This window comes from Octodon degus, unplaced genomic scaffold, assembly GCF_000260255.1.
Source record: "Octodon degus isolate 3935 unplaced genomic scaffold, OctDeg1.0 scaffold00068, whole genome shotgun sequence".
Lineage (NCBI taxonomy): Eukaryota > Metazoa > Chordata > Mammalia > Rodentia > Octodontidae > Octodon > Octodon degus.
Window position 1 is genome coordinate 10,580,996 of NW_004524644.1, and position 17,993 is coordinate 10,598,988.

General features: G+C 36.2%; 1 protein-coding gene across 1 annotated transcript in view; it reads left to right on the plus strand.

Annotated features, from left to right (window-relative positions):
* The window catches only part of Pcdh10 (protocadherin 10), a 60,715-nt gene extending 42,959 nt beyond the window's left edge, over positions 1–17,756 (plus strand). The window contains exon 5 of the mRNA XM_023719510.1: positions 17,660–17,756. Coding sequence (XP_023575278.1) covers positions 17,660–17,730 — 71 coding nt within the window. The 3' untranslated portion in view covers positions 17,731–17,756. The remainder of the gene's footprint in view (positions 1–17,659) is intronic.
* The last annotated feature ends 237 nt before the right edge of the window (positions 17,757–17,993 follow it).

A 17,993-nucleotide genomic window follows, 5' to 3' on the forward strand; every position in this document is an offset into this window, starting at 1 on the left:
TCCAAACAAGCATTTACTAAGTTAGCATGTCGAGAAATTTTAGTGTAGGCTTTCTATTTCTGATCATTTTCATATCCAATCTTCCATAAGTTTATACACATAAAAGAAAAATAATATTAAGGTTATTAAAAACATTTCCTTGATACATTATTTTAGAAAAATTAATCATGACATTTACTTGTTGTTAACATTATTAGTTATAGAACAGTAAAAGTTAAAAAATTTTCCTGTGGAAATGGTGTTTTAATGTTTCAATGGTATGTCAAATGACAATTTTTAGAAATATTTCATCCACGTGTAAAATGCTAATTTTAAATTTGTGAACACGATTTTGTGAAAGCCTTTTCAATCAAATAGTGAAATACTGGGTCAGAATTTCTTTAAATGTTTCATGATGTCAATAACATAATTATATCATCTCTTCTTGGAAAATAGTAAGGAAATCTGTACATTTTACTTTCAGAAGATATTAAATGCAATGCCTTTATCAAACATTGCTAAGTAAGAACTGTAGTTTTAAATATTCAACTACTATTTCCATTGTCTGTGTTATAACTGGCGGTTAGATATTTTGTAATTTAGGGGACTTTCTGCTTCTTTATTATCAAGAAAAGGTCTCACATTTTCACGATAAACATCCATTACTGTACACTAATTTTAGCATTTTATCTTCCTCTAATTATTTATTCCAGACCAGACCAGTTGATCTGGTCTTCAATGTGATAATTCAGCAAGAACATGATCAGTGTTAAGCAGGGTGAGGGGAATATTTAAGTTGTTGTCTCACATTACTTATGGCATCGACTCACATTTTTTCTGTTGAATTTCTGTGTATGCTAATACCCAAGGAACTAAAAAATATTCAAAATGTTGGTATACTTAATTTTTTGAAAATCTTCTATTTTTCATACTACAATTTATTGGGTTCTTTATTTCTCTCAAGTCTAATTTTGTAGTGGTAAAGGCTTTGCACTTAACATCTTTTTTATGTTCCTTTTTAACAAGGAAAAACAGAAAACAACAAAGTTCCATATTTTTTACACCATGCAGTGGTAAAATTATTTTATATATTGTTAGTTGGTCAAGAAATATCCATCTGCTAAATCAAACAAAATCCTTATACAGTAATTTGTGAAACTGTTCAGTAGAATTTTTTTTTTTCAAAATTTGGTATAGGTCTTAGATTTTAGCATTCTATACGAATGCTGGTAGGTGGGTGCCGCCAGAGTATTTCAGGCAATAATATGACTAAAATTCTAATACCTATAATGTGCATGCATGTATTTCTAATCACTGTTTTTTTTAAGTATTTGTAAAATTAGGAAAAAATGATTTTTATTTCTTGAAAACTTGTCATATGCTTAAAGTTTTACTCTCCAGATATTTTTGAGTTGTGTGAAAATATTGCATCTAAGATGCAAAAAAAAAAAATCTATTAAGTTTTCACTTGAGACTCAAAAATTTTGGAATAATACAACTCAGACTTTCAATACATCCATACATCCTGGAGCTGAAAGTAAGCAGGGAATTTCAGCTCTAAACACATTTTTTTGAGACAGTTATCTGTGAGTGAAAACAGGGTACTATAACAAAAGATGAGTTTCAATCTTAACTATAGTGTTTGTTACTGTGAATGCTCTAATAATACATAAGTAAAATGAGTGTAAATGTAATATATTATTTTATACTGCTGTATACATATGAAATAAATAAAACTAGGATACATATCATACCATTTTTTCCATGGATGGATCTTCCACTGACGCCTGTGGGAGCTCGGAGTAAAAATCAGTGGCAAAACATGGACCTACGTTTAGAAACAACTAATGCTGATATAATAATTTTAGTCTTAATATAACAGGTCTATGGGGACATATGTTCAAAACTGATTCTCATTTGAAGCTACATATGCTAAATTTTAAAGCATCTCACTATATTTATAGTTTTGAATATGGACATTTAATTCCATATGATTCTAATGATACCCACATGAATCTTTTAAGTGTAGCTTTTTTTTTTAAACTGGTACTTTTTAACTAGTAATTTAAAATATTTTTAATTAATAGCACTACTAACACTTCACAAAGATTAATGTAGAGGTTATGCATGAGTTCCTCCAAGCAATAAATATTTCATCTAAAATTTTAGAAACATGTTCTTCCGTAATCAAAGTTGATAGAAATGTAAGATAAACGAAAATCCACAGGGCATCATTTTCAAAAAAGAAAATAAAAATTAAGGAACAAACCTATGTTACAATGTTAATATAAAATGAATTAACTCTTCTTCCATTTAGGATCTGAAGTACCTGAAAGCTAACAGAAAAAAATGTGCTTCTTCATATCGTGTGGTTTATGAAATCAAGTTTCATGAATTCAAAACACACAGTCTACACACACAAGGTTCATTCCATAAGACAGCAAGGGGGACAATGAGGTGCTGTCTTGACTTGAAGATGCTCCCTTTCCAAACTTGTGATGAAAAAATCTCCATAAAATGTGTCCGAATTGAAGTTATCCATGAAATGGCCCCAGCTATAACCACACACTGCTTTAGTTCCCATTGGGATCTCCCCTTCACATCAACTTCTCCCTTTCAAGAAACCACAACATGGGGTCTTTCATGAAAATAAGCCTTTAAATTTTTTGAACTAAAATTAAATTTTGTGAATTACAAGTTTAGGTCTGCCCACGAGATGATTGAACAATTTATGACAGTATCTGCCTTCAGAAAAATAATCTAGTTTATTTTGGGGATCAAAGAAATCCCATTGTTGTGTTACATAATTAAATGATTAAAAATTGTAGCTAAGAGTCATTCAAGGACTACAAGGTCAATTGAATAGTAAAGAGGAAAGCAGAAGCAAAATAAGTAAATAGAAAAAAAGTAGGCAGCACTGTATAAAAACCCACCACTCATGTGTGTGAAACATTTTCTGATACATGTGTGAAACAGGTCACATTTTAAGAACTATCTCGTGCTCTGAAACATTTCCCAAAGTGTTTTAAAAACACTGCATCTTGAAATCACTATTTCTGATATAAATGTATTTAATACTTCAGGAAATTAGGAAGAATATTTCTGAAATGTTACTTTACATCTGAATATTACTCTTTACCCTTTGTAAAATATGGCTAAGTGCCACAGTTGCAGAATGCAGATAAAATTAGTGAGCTAAAGTACATGAAACATGTGGCATCATATCAAAATGCACGTGGCATAAGTTGTTTTAACACGTTTTTTCCCCTTACTTCACTACTGTTCTTGGTTATCAAATGCACATAATGTAGTGTAGGTATACAGACAATTGTCACGGTTCCTGAATGGAACTACACAGTAAAAAGTTTCCAAACTTGGGATGAAGTAGGCCTTGTTTGGTTTTTCAACCAACATCTCCTCACTTGTAACTCTGTGTGTGTGTGTGTGTGTGTGTGTGTGTGTGTGTGTGTGTGTGAGAGAGAGAGAGAGAGAGAGAGAGAGAGAGAGAGAGACAGAGAGACAGAGAGACAGAGAGACAGAGAGAGACAGAGAGAGAGAGCAAAACAGTCATAATACCTAAAATTAAAACAAGGGGAAAAGGGATGAAGTAGATGCTGATTGGGTAGTTCTAGTTAAAGTATAACAAAGAATACAATAAAGCTTTATATACTATGCCCCAGAAAAATTTAAAAAAGGATACACCACGTTTCTTCAAGAACACAGTATCATTACTTCATAGGGATGGCTTATAGATGTGCACTTTTTCAATAAAATTAAAGAAAACAAATCCTTTGCAGGATCTGAAGGGTAGCTCAGTGGTAAAGAACTTGCCCAGCATTCGGGGAGGCCTAGGTGTGTTCAAATCACTTGGAGAATGAACAAAACTCATAGACATCACTCATCCTAAAGATGTGACACAGATCGTCAGATCATGGGTTGTTAATTTTATGAACTCGACTGGGGAGTGTTCGCAGTAGCACTACCAGGACCCACAGAGGCAGGCAGCCCCGCCGAAGCATCCGTGCAGTCTTCAGCAGGGTCGCAGCTCGTGATTCTCGGCGAAGGATGCTGCTGCCGAGATGTGGCGCACGTTTTCAGCTATGAATCATTCTAGGGAATGAACAATGTATATTAGGTTATTGGTTTAAGATTTAGATATCAGTACAGTTTTAATTTAAGGTGTGAATTTGTAAGAAGAGGCTTTAGCATTTTATGGATGACTTCGATATAATAATTAAAAGCTGAAAATAAATGTTGTAAGTAACTAAGCAAGGTCTAGTGTACACTGAGAACGGTGATAACCTGTAACATTGGAGAAAACAAAATAGAAATTGTAGAAAGATTGCTGTGACTCTCTAAATAGCCAACAATTGATCAGAATTAAGCGACAGAACAGACTAGAAAAACTGAAAGGAAAAGGCCAAATTCAGAGCCATTTCAAATGATAAGTAATGAACACTGCCTCAAAAATTATATGGTCAGCTTAGGTGACCGTAGGTGAGGAAGAGGAGGTGAGAAGATGAGGAGGAAGAAACAAGGAGCGTGGTTCTGAGAGGTTTTCTTTGTTGGAATAGGTCATGGTGCCTTTGGACAAGACAATGTGAGGCAAAGCAAAAATTTGGTCCAGGAATGCAATATTTTTTTTCTTTTTTTCTGTATTTTAGGGTGGGGTCTACAAGGTGTTCAGGGTCTCACCGCTTGATTAGACTCGTAGTGATCCACCTGCTTGCAGCCTCCCAAGTGTTGGGATTCCAGGCGCGCTCCACGACGCCCAGTCTCATTCACAGTCTCAGCGCGCTGCAGAGCAGGGTCGGCATAGCAGGCCCGGGGATCGAACCCCAGGACACTGTGCCAACTTACAGGCGCTTTAATTTGCTGAGCTATTTGGCCTGCCCTAAGGAATGCAATCTTATTCTCAAAAGAGCTATCTAATTTTTTCCTTTGGCTTAAATTTTACTAGCCTTGCTATCCAAGTAGGACCTGAACTACATGATACTGAAACAATTCCAGAGTATTTTAGATTTTAGTCGAATTATTACTTGAATTTTTGCCTTAACATTTTTTCTTCAATTATATTTGACATTAACTACATACACACACAAACATGAATGATATGTCAAGTATAATAAATTATTTTAAACTTGAGGAAATTTGGCTAGTGTATATGGCAAGAATGTGCTTCACCAACATACAAAGGACACAGATTATGCAAATCCCTCTGACATTTCTGTAATACACTCATAATAATAATACATTATGAAGATGAATAAATAAGAATTCATAATAGTCAAAAGTTATAGAATTTTATTTTTAGTTTTTCTTTTCATATGAGTGCTAATGGTTTTTAGCAAACATATATATGTATATAATATATCTATATATCTATATCTACATCTATCTATCTATATATATGTATATATATATATATTTTGTATTTTAGGGAAGGGTCTACAGGGTGTTCAGGGTCTCACTACTAGATCGGACTCGTAGTGATGCACCTGCTTACAACTTCCCAAGCGTTGGGATTACAGGCATGTGCCATCTCGCCTAGTCTCAACTGACTTCTAAGCATGCCCCAGGGGTGGGGCTGGCACAGGAGGCTCGGGGAGCCAATCCCCAGCCCCTGTGTCTGCTTGCAGGTGCTTTAATCCACTGAGCTATCTGGTTATCCCTTTATATGATTTGCTACCATGTTTTATTTGGTGAAGTTACCGAGGAATTAAACTCAGGACCTTGTACTTGCCAGGAATGTGCTTAAACCATTGAACTATCTCCTGGCCCTGCAAATATCTTTAAATATCAACAACTTTTGTTTATGTACCTAATTTATCAACTGTTGTCTAATATTTGCTAAAAATTACCCTATTTTATATGTGTACTTTAAGTAAGTCCTTCACAATAATAGAACTCTAAAGTAGGATAGGTCCTTGAAATATTATTGTGATAATCTTATGAACAAAGGTGAAACTAATGCAGAGGAACTCATGGAAGAACCTGAGCACAAGACCTAACTTACCTCACTCTTCTTTTACTTTAAATTCTTAACTTTTCTCAAGGTAGGCTCCTAGTCTGTGTCTTATTTCCATTTGAAACTGAAAAAAAAATACAAAACTATAGCATGTAGAACCTCACTTTCTAAATTTTTAGTTCTTTTCCTATAGTGTGATTCTCAAGTATAAGGTATTAAATTTGGCCTTAGAAACTCCAGACAGTTCTGAATATTTTAATAGATTTGAAAAATAAGACTTTGATAATGTTTTAGTGTATGCATTTTTATACTTCTTAGCACACTTAATGTGGATAACAAACCAACTACTCAGTTGAGTCCATCCTACACAGAAATCATATTTGACAAGGAGCTGCATCACAAAGAACAACTAAATAATCCAATTTCACAAAATCATTGTTCCCACCTAATGAATCCAGCAAACTAGGCTCAACTTATTTTCTCTAATTTAGTCAAGTAATGAAAAAAATATTGAAAGGTAGGTAAAGGAGCTTTTGATCACCATTTAGCATGTTGGCAAGGGAGGAATTGCTACCTAGGCTGACAGGGATGGGGAACACACAAACCTGAAACTAGAAAGACAGGTGAGAATGAAAACAGTCTCTTAGTCTCCCATGTTCTTGAGGCCTGGGAGAGGCCAGCGCACAGCACCTGAGGCCACACACACTGTGGCTGCACTCAGGACCGAGTGGAGTCTCTACTCAAAGATGGATTGAAAGGTTTGAGCAATTCTGTGGGGCTCATCAGGAGCAGAAATCCTACTAATGAGACAAGGGATCTATGGCTGGTTCCCCTGAGAAGGAGAAACTGAGGAGAAGCTGTCTAAGTGAGACTTCTTCAGAGCTGGGTGAACCAGGTTGTGCTGGACCACAAGACACCATCGATGTACTGCTCATGTGAGATATCAAGCCAGCACATAATGCTGCATCTTCACTTCACTCTTAACTACAGTTGGCTTCTTGTCATTAAGGTACATCTTGAAGATGAATGAGGATTTTGTGCAGCACAAGAGCTTCCCTGGAATATAAAGTAGGCCCTTGGCCATGAGAAAGAAGGCTATAAGATGAATCAGTCTTCAAACCTATAAACTTTAGTGGTATCTCCCTGAACAGACAATAACGGAATTTGAGAAACCTGCGTGTTATCACTGTAGAAAACGTGTGGGGAACACATAAGCTCTGTGACAGATCAGCTTTCTGGCCTGCTATCATGCAGCAGTGCTACAAAGGCCTATGCACTCCAGCCAGAGACATTCACTAGTAGATCCATTACATTGCTTCAGTATTTTGGGAGGGTCTGTACCAAATGCTCCTAAATATTCATCATCATTTTTTTTTCACTACTTGGATGGTGAGCTACCTTCAAATCCTTAGGAGTCAGGGGAACTCATGGGATAGACAGAATCAAGGGAAACAGGTAGGAATAGAAAAGGTCCTTGACCTGTCGTGAAGAGTTATTTGTTAGACTATCTGAGCACCATAACTGTGTGCCATAACTGGTTCTTCTTAACATACCTTTGTTTTCCATAAACCTTATAAGATTTTACCCCTGAGCTCCTCCTGGTGTGTGTGTGGGTTCACCGTCACACAATTAACATAAACTTGACTGTCTCAAGCAGCTAATGACGGTTAGCAAGTTAGATGCAGTAACAAGAGATCATTAGCTTATCTTTGGTGAAGTGAGACTCTAGAAGCCAATATAATTTTTTCTTTTTTTTTTGTGCAGGGTGTCATTACACAGCTCAACCTCATACTGATCCTCCTGTTTTCATCCTCTCCGGCACTGGGATTATAGGTGTGTGCCACCATGCCCAGATTCATCCACTGGCTCAGCATACCCAGGGTCAGGGCCAGCATGGCGCGTGGTGCCCGGGATTGAACCCTGGTCCCTACACTTGCCTAATTGGACATGTAGTCTACTTAGTTATCTTGCTGGTCCCAATATAATCTTAAGGTTCTATGTTATCACTATTTTTATAGGCAGTGGTCTAGTTTAGTGTTGCACGGAGATATAGTAAATTAATAATTAATTTTCCATGTTTTTATTTTTTTATTAGCATGTTTGCAGTAAATAATGATGCCATTTATTTTGGGAAGTTTATACAGGTAGATAATGTTTTAATTCTTTTTCAGGCTCCTCTCCGCCTTTTTCTTCCCTTGTTTATGTCTTGGTTCCCTCCCCCTCTGTAAAAGATTTATCTCCCTATTTTCTACTATATATTTTTTTTATTCCCTTGTTGTTTTAAGTCTAGTTTAGAGAAGGAAAAGAGAAATATCATGCCAAAGTTCAAGTCTACCAGCAATTGGTACTTTGATCCCAGGAAACCTTAAAATATCACAAAACCACATAATCTACCCGAGCTGCAAATTAGTCAGTTAAGTGTTCTCAGCTAAAGTTGAACTACTCTGAAAATGGTTACTTGCTTGTCTCCTATTCTCAGTATTGGTGAAGGAAGGATTCCCACCCTAGGTTTACAGGGTGGAGAACAGAAAACACAGGGTGCTGTGCAGAGAGTGACAGCAATTCTTGTCACACCACCTGGGGGAGGAAGACAGTGCGCTGCGCTCAGGGCCGCACAGATTTTCCAAATGGAAGGGACAGCTGAGGAGCAGCTTCTGTAGCAGCACGAGGAAGAGCAGTCCCCCTGAGGGTGACCGGCTTTTCTCAATAATTCTCAGTTCTATTGGGGAACAGAAGCCCGCTGCCCCGGTGGTGAGGCCTGTACCTGGTTGCCCTGATGGGGGCGTTGTCTGGCATGGGGATCTTATCTTGTGGAGCAGACGGAAGGGGCATTGGAAGTTAGTGTCCAGTTTGTCTGTACTAATTATAGAAGCAGGACATGACGTTGGACCTTAATTTTAGGCCTTTTCACTCAAGGATGAGCAATATGAAATATAAAAGGTGATTTTTTTTTCTTCATATATTTGAAAAATTTATGTCTTGGTCTACTTTAGTTCAAGCTAAATTTGCCTGATTCTATGTTTAAGCTTGTTTTAAAGGCTTCTCTCTCGTCTTCAAAGCAGAGCATTTTGATCAATTTTTTACAAGGATCCTCAAACCCTCTAAATTTGTGAGATGATCCACTTGCTTTTAAATTCTGAAAATTCATGACAGTGTGTGCTTGATATAGATCTACTTCCATCCATAATGCAGGCACCCAGTAAACTGTTTGGGTCTTTAAATGCAATGCTTTCAAGTTTTGACATTTTTGAAAAATATTATTTTCATTATTTCTATTTTTCATCTTTTAAAATTTCTTACTATTGCTTGTTGAAACTTATTTACTGATGATCATTATATTTAATTTTTCTTCCTTTTTTCTATGTTTTCAAAATCTTTCTGGGACGGTTAATTGTGCTTGTAACATGTTTATTTTCTGTCATTTTATTGAGTTTCTTATCTTTTTGGTGTTTATTTTCCAACTTCCTATTTAGCTTTTTTCTATTATTTTTACTATTGCTTAAAAACTCACAGTTTTTTTTTTCTGATTATTCTTTATTAAAGCCATTTTGTACTCCTCTTCCCTAACTACTTCATTTTACCTATTTCACCTAATTAGTGTCTCTTTCCTGGATTAATCTGAGAAATTTGAAAATGTTGGGCAAAGGCTGCAGCTCAACAGCAAAGCTCTTTTTCTGACAGACAGGAGGCTCTGGTTGAACAAAGTACTGCAAAAAAAAAAAGAGCAGTGACATGTGGTGGGCTACTGAAAATTGTTAACAAGGGTGCTCTAAAATGCTAAAGACAGCCTCTGTTACTAAAGGTCTGTGACTACTCTTGTCTGCAGGCATGGATGGATCATTTAACTGGAGAACTTCCTACATTACAATCACTAGGTACAGTTTTTTTTCCCCTTGAGAAATTTACATAATCAAAGGAAATATTTTCATAGCTTCTGTCTAGAAGTACAAGCTCGGCTGCTCATGGAAATTAAGTGGGAGAGGATGACCTAGGAACGTCCACGCCTTCCTTGTTGTGTTGACTGTATCGACTGTGCCTAGGATTCCTAGCTCCTAACCTGGGCATTCTCTCTGTTTTGTTTTCCCTTGCTTCTTTTCAAATTTCCCACATCTAAGTTGCTCTTTCCTTTGAGCAGTTCCTTTCTCTTTCATATCCAATGTATCATTTAGATTTTATTTACTTTCTCACTTTCTTACATTAGAGATACAATATGGTATTACACATATGAGTGATTTTTTTCACTTATGGTCTCTAGTTGCATCCATTTACGTACAAAAACCTCAAGTTTATTTTTTTATAGTTATGCTCCATTTTATAAAAATACACAAGTTTTTAATCCATTCTTCAGTTGATGGACATTTGGATTGTTCCAATATTTAGTTATGACAAATTGTCCTGCTGTAAACATGGGTGCACATATATTGCTATGGTATGATCTTTTCAATTCCACTGATAAAATTCCCAGAAAGGGAATAGCCAGGTTGAAGGGCACCTCTAATCCTTGCTTTTAAAGGCCACTTCACAATGATTTTCAGTGTTTGTACTAGTCCACACTCCCACCAACAGTGGAGAAGAGTTCTTTTTTCTCCACAGCCCCACTAGTATATTTATTGATTCATTTCTTAATGATAACCATTCATTTTGGTGTGAGATGGAATCTCAGTGTTGTTTCAGTTTGCATTTCTTGAATGACCAATGACCAATGGGGCTCAACATTTGTCATATACTTATTTTTCATTTGTATTTTGTCATCTGAGAAGTGTGTGTTCATCTCAGATGCCCATTTTTGGGTTGAGTCTTTGAATTCTGGGTACCTGCTTTTCTAAAAATTCTTTTTTTTTTGTATTTTAGGGGAGGGTCTACATGGTGTTCAGGGTCTCACTATTAGATCAGATTCATAGTGATCCACCAGTTTACAGCCTCCAAAGAGCTGGGATTACAGGCATGCACCACCACACTCAGTCTCAATTACTATAGCAGCCTGCCCCAGGGGCGGGGCCAACATGGCAGGCCTGGGGATCGAATCCCCAGCCCCTGCTCCTGCTTGCAGGCACTTTAATCCACTGAGCTGCTTGGTCTGCCCAAAACATTCTTCATATGTTTTTGATAGAAGTCCTTTGAAGGACAGTTTGCTACTTTTTTCTCCAATTCATATGTCTTTTTTTTTAATCTGTCGGAGATTTCTGTTTTCTATTTTCTTCCTTCCTTCCTTCCTTCCTTCCTTCCTTCCTTCCTTCCTTCCTTCCTTCCTTCCTTCCTTCCTTTCTTTCCTTCTTTCTTTCTTCCTACTGGATTTTGTATAGGGTCGCAAGGTGCAGCTCAGACTGTCCTCCTGTTTTCACCCTCCACAGTGCTGGGATTCCAGGCATGTGCTACCACGCCTGGACTTAATCCTTGGCTCAGCACACCTGGGGGCAGGACTGACACAGCATTTGGTGCCAGGGACTAAACCCTGGTCCCTGCTCTTGCTTAAGCAGGCTCTTATTCTGCTGAGCTATCTTGCGGGCCCTTCTGTTGATGATTTCTTTTGATGTGCAGAAACTTTTCATTAAGATCAGATCCCAGTTGTTGATTATTTGTGGTATTTGCAATGCAGTTTCATTTTTATTCGTGTACTCTACCTACCCATATGTCTTCAATATTTCTATCTAATTTCTCTTCTAGTAGATGTAATGTTTCTGTTTTAGTAATTAGATCTTTGATTCATTTTGATTTTAGTTCAGTGCATGATGATAGACATGGGGTCTACCTTTAGACTTTGTATGTGGAGAGACAGTTTTTCTAGCTCCATTTATTAAAGAGCCTATCTTTCTTTCATTTAACAACATGTTTGGCCACTTAGTCAAAGATAAGTTTTCTAAGTGTGTTTGGAGTTGTTTCTTCCTCTTCTAATCTGTTCCATTGATCGTGAGGTCTGTTTTTTGCCAGTATGATGCTGATTTTATAACAGTAGCTTTGCAGTATAATTTCAAGTCAGGGATTTTGATATCTCATGCTTTGGCTTTGTTGCTGAGGATTGCCTTTGCTATTCTATGCTACTTCAGGTTTCAAATGAATTTTAAGACTGTTTTCCCTAGAGCTGTGGGACAAGTATGCTCATGTTATTTCCATCTGGATTTCATTAAATTTGTTTAACAGTTTTGGGAGTATGGCCATTTCCCCAGTGTTGATTCCTTCTATCCATGATCAAGGAATATCTTTTCTACAATCCTGTTTGATATCGTTTTTCATAGTACTGTCATTTTCAATGCATTGATTTTTTCCTTCCTTTGTTATATTGACTTGTATTTCATTTATTTTGATGCTATTGTGCATTTATCTAATTTCTCTTAATGAGCTTTTTTTGTGGACAGGAATACTATTGATCTATGAGTGTCAACTTTGTATCCTGATACACTACTAAATTTTGTTATTAATTCTAGAAGTCTTTTAGCTGAGTTTTTGGGGTCTTCTACATCACCTGTGAATAATAATTTAAATTCTTACTTTTCCTATCCTTATGACTTTTACTTTCCTTCTTTTCTAATTGCTCTAGCTAATGTTTCCAGACCTATCTTGAATAGAAGTGGTGACTGATAGTGGACAACCTAGTCTAATTCCTGATGTTAAAGTGAAAACTTTCTGGTTTTATCCATTAAGTATGATTTTCACTGATGGTTTCTCATAGATTGCTTTTATGAGATTGAGGTAAAGATGATCTATTCTGAATTTCTTTAGGGTTTTTATCATGAATGTTATCAAAATCTCTTTCTTCATCTATTGAGATGGTTAAGTGATATTTGTCTTCAGCTCTATTTGTATGCTGTATTACATTTATTGATTTGCATATATTGAACCAGTCCTGCATTCCTGGGATTAGTCTCACTTGGTCCTTGTGTGTAATGTTCTTCATGATTTGCTGCATTCTGTTTGTTAGTGTTTCATTGAGGATTTTTGTATGTATGTTTATTAGGGAGATTGGCCCATAGTTCTCTTTTTTGGTTGAGTCTTCTCTCATTTTGTTATTGGGATAATACTTGCCTCCAGGAATGAGTTAGGAAGAATTATTTCCCTTTCAACTTCATTAAAGAGTTTGAGGAATATTAGTGTTAAATATTCTCTATATTTCTTGTAGAATTCAGCTGTGAATCCTTCAGGACCCAGGCTTTTTTTTTTTTTGTTGGTAAGTTTTTAAATACATTTTCCTCTTCATTGACTGCTATTGGATCATTCAAGATCATCTTCTTGATTCAGCTTTGGTAATATGTACCTAGAATTAGTATGTACCTAGAATTCAGTCCATTTCTTCTGTGTTTTCCATCACATAGCAGCAGAGATTTTCAAAGAAGGTGATGAGGACCTTCTGAGTTTCTCCAGGATCTGTAGTGATTCCACATTTTCCTTCCTTGTTGTATGTATTGAGATTTTTCTTTCATTTCTTGATGAGGTTGGCTAGGGGTTCCTCAATTTTATTTATTTATTCAAAGAAGCAACTGTTTGATTCATTAAATCTTTGTACTTTTCATAGTTTCCTCTAAGTTAATGTTTGTTCTTTGTAATTTCTTGAATTCTCTGAGCTTTGGGTTTGACTTGCTCTTGTTTTTCTAGAAGCTTGAGGTATAGCATTACTTAATTTGTTTGTGCTTGTTCTCTTTTCGTGATGTGAGAAGTCACTGCTATAAATTTCCTTCTGAAGACTGCTTTCATTGCATTCCACAGATTTTAGTGAGTTTCTGCACTTTCATTTAACTATGCATACTGTTAAGTTGCTTCTTTAATTTCATCTGTGACCTATTGTTTTTACAGGAGTGTGTTAAATTTCTATGTGTTTAAGGAGTTTCTGTAGATACTTTTGTCAATAATTTCCAATATCATTGTACTATGCTCAGATAATATGCACGGGATAATTTCAAATACTTTGTGATTACTTAATCACTTCCTGTGAACTCATATATGGCATATTTTAGAGAATATCCTGTGTATAGATGAGACTATGTATACTGATGTTGGTTGAAATACTCTGAAGTTCTACTAAGTCCATTTGTTTACAAGTTTGGTTCACTTCTGTTATGTCTTTATTGATTCATTTTTCTAGTTGATCTATTTGTTTGTGACAATGAGGTGTTAGTTAACCCAATTATGATTGTGCTATTGATTATTTGGTTTTTCATGTCTATTTATATTTGTGTTATATAAATGGATACACCAGTACTTGGTGCATATATATTTATGATTGTTTTCTCTTCTTAAAGTTTTCCCCTAACAAGTATGTTGTGACCTTTATCTTTTTTTTTTTTTTTTTTGATAATTCTTTGTTTGAAGCTCACATTATCTGCAATCAGAATACCTACTCCTTCCTCTTTCTAGGTTTCTGTCACATGGAGTATTATTTCCTATCCTTTGTCTTTTAAGTTGATTGTGTGTTTTTTTAAATTTATTTATTTATTTACTTGGTACCATGGATCGAACTCAGGACCTTGTGCTTGCCAGGCAGGCGCTGATGCCACTGAGCTATATCCCTAGATGATTGTGTTTATTATCTACAGCATATTGTTGGATTTCATTTCTTGATTCACTCTAACATTCTTTTTTTATTGGTAAATTGAGACCATTTACATTGATTGCTGTAGCTGGTATGCAATGGCTTATCTTTTCATTTTATTTTCCTGCTCCTAGTTATCTACATTTCCCATTTGTCTAACTGCTTGCCAGCCAGGTGCTTCTTTTCTATCATTGCTCTTGGAATTGCCACTAGTCTTACCTCTTTCTAGCATACTTTTCAGTACTTTTCATAGGGTTGCCTTGGTGGGTATCAATTTTGTTAGTTGTTCTTTGTTATGAAGATATTTTATTTTTCCATTAATTTTGATTGATAGTTTCACAGGGTATGTCACTTTGGGTTGGAAACTGTTTTCTCTCAGGACCTGAAATACTCACTCAAAGCTCTTCTTATATTGACTGTTTGTGTTGAGATCTATGCTTTAATTATGATGGAATTTCATTTATAGATGAACTTTTTTTTCTCTCTGTCTCCAACTTGAGTCCTTTCACATGCCAGGCAAGTGCCTAAGCCACTGAGATATCTCTCTTGTCAATATTCTGTTGTTGTGCTGGATTAATTTCTCTTTCTTTCTTTCTTTCTTTCTTTCTTTCTTTCTTTCTTTCTTTCTTTCTTTCTTTCTTTTTCTTCTTTCTTTCCTTTTCTTTGGCAGAACTGGGGATTGAACTCAAGCCCTTGCACTTGCCAGGCGGTGCTGAGTTTCTGAGATATTATGTTTGGGTGTACATGTATTTTGCTTATCGATTATTGGAGTTTTGTGCACCTCGCTTAACTCTACATCAGATTATTTTGCTATGCTTGGGAAATTTTCCACTATTACATCTAAAATAATCTTTTTATGTCATTTTTGCCAACTTGTACCTTTTGTTGACACCTATAAGTCTTATATATTTTCTTTGTATTATCTTGCAGCTATTGAATTTCTATTTCCTGGTTCCTTGTTTTCTTCTTAAAATATCTTTCCTTTTGTAAGGATAGCTGCAATGTTCTCCTTAAGGTCTGAAAATCTATCTTGAGTTTTATTGAAGCTGTTTTGCCCACTTTGAATGGTATTTTTAATTTCCTGGATCTCTTTTTAAATCTATTTCATGCTTTCTAACTTTTACTGTATTGTCAGTTCAAGGCTACCATCATTTTTCTATACTTCTCCATTTTTTTTTAAAATCTATGCCTAGTTATGCGGAGCAATTCTTTCATTATGGTTGTTACCTTTTCTTTCTTTTCTTTTTCTTTTACTTGAGAAATTATTTCTGATCTGATTTCTTCTATAGCCTGATGGAACTATTTCTTTACTTCTGTTGCTATTATTTCAGAAATTTCTGGTGTGTGATTTCCAACGTTTCCTATGTTGATGTTTCCTTGACTTGTTCTAGATGGGCTGGAAGCCTGAGATTTCATTTCGTTTCTTTGTCTTCACATTTTCTATTTCAAAAAGTCTTCATTTTATACATTGATCCTTCTGAATTTTTATGTTAGGAAGGTATGTCTCTGCTATTAAGGCCTCTCCAGAAAAATTCTATACTTCCACAATGTCTTCTATGCATAGAAGATTCTTTATTTGTGTCTTTCCCAAAATCCTACCTTTCCAGTTAATTGAGAATAGGATGTTGATTTCTGTTTGCCTCAACCTGAAGTCTTTAGGTATAGGGCTGTGTTGAGGTTATTACCCCAGAGCTTTCCAATATTGATATGACATTCTAGATACAGTAGTATAATTAGCAACCTGCACAATTTAGAAACTGACAAACTGTGATAACTACTGATTTTGTACGTTAGACCATAGAAGCAAAGTCTGTAGTTACATAACAGAACAAATGATAAATTAGGAGTATGTATGCAAAGTGTTTCCCCTTGTTAGAGTGGATTTACCTTGGATTTCTCTGGCTGAGTTGGTTGCTGTGTCCTGGGTGCTTTCTGGGCTGGCTGCCTGTCCTTCAGTGTAGGAATATGAGCCAGGTACCTGTGTTCCTCCAGGCCTCCTTGATAGCAAGGGGTCAGGGGGCGGGGTCTCCTCCCTCCTTTGGGGTTCTCTGAGGCTCACTGAAGCTCTCTTAATGGTGGAGGGGTGGTTAGCAGATCAGTAATTTTAAAATATGTTTATTGTCATGCTTGTTACAGTGGTCATTTATTCATTTGGCTTCAATCTTAAAATTATAAATGAAAGTACAATTTAAAACCAAATTTTAAGGACTGGTAAGACAGCTCAGGTGACTAAGCTCCTGTTTAGGCAAGCACAGGGACTAGGGTTTGATATGTGGTACCACATGCTGCACCAGCCCTGCCCCTGGGCATTCTGAGCCACCACTGAAACCTGGCATGGATGTGAACACCCGTAATCCCAGTGTGCGGGAGGCTGAAAATGAGTCCAAGCTGTCTATCCAATATATAAATTAACAAAAAGAACAAATGTAGTTTTTTCCTCTCATTACATTGGTTTGTTCACCATATTACTCTATTTTAAATAGTGACTGAAATTAGTGTCCAAATAGTATCAGTCAACTAGCAAGCTCTAGTAGTTGAGGTCAATTTAATTACACTGTGCATGACAGAAACTAGGCCATGTGGGTATTGCCTTTGCCACCAGCAATTGACACCTGAGTGTTAATGAGCTGGTAATTAAGAATTGGCACATCCAGACACATTTTACTGTTTGGGAATAGGATAACCATATGCTACCCAACTTCTATGCTAAGTACTTTGTTAGCTCCAGAATTTACACAATTATGTTTATGGTGTTTTTAATGCCAGTTTTTCCATAAAGAAGATAAAAACAGTTACTTCAAACTTCTAAGTTACTTTGTTTCTATTTAAAAGTTATGAAACTTTCTTAAACTACCATGATTATATTTAGAAAAAAACATAAAACTGAAGACCTTGGTTAGCATCTCTTTCAGTTGAAAAAGTATAAGATTTGCATTTTGAAACGTATTTTGTCATATAAAAAAGCACCAGAAATAATTTAATTTGAATGTATCTATGTAAGATAGACAGCCTGTCTTATAGTCCTTAGTGATGGCCACCTGTGGTGTTCACAGCCACATGAACGACTCTAAGAAAGCAGTGTGATCGAGGGAAAGGCAGGTCATATTTCCCCTCTGGTCTAAGACAGGTCATGTTTCTCTTTTGGAGCAACCTCTTATGCACTGTTTCACTTTTTCTTGGATTGTTTGCAGAAATGTTGTGGAGGCACCTTCGTGGAGAGGCCTGCGTAGCGGGGGAGGGAGGCCACTCAACAGCCACATGAGTGAACGGCGTGGAAGCAGCCTCCCAAGTTGAGTATTTGGATAAGACGGCAGCTTCCGCCAACAGCTTGTCTGCAACCTCAGGAGAGACTTTAACCAGAGGCGCAAGCTAAGCTGAGCTAAAATTTCTGAACTATACAAACTGTGAGATAAATGTTTGTGGATTAAGCTGCTATGCTACGGGGAATATTGTTATGCAGCAACAGATAACTAATACAATGTGTAATTCTGAATACTATTGTGTGTTACAGTAATATGAGGAACT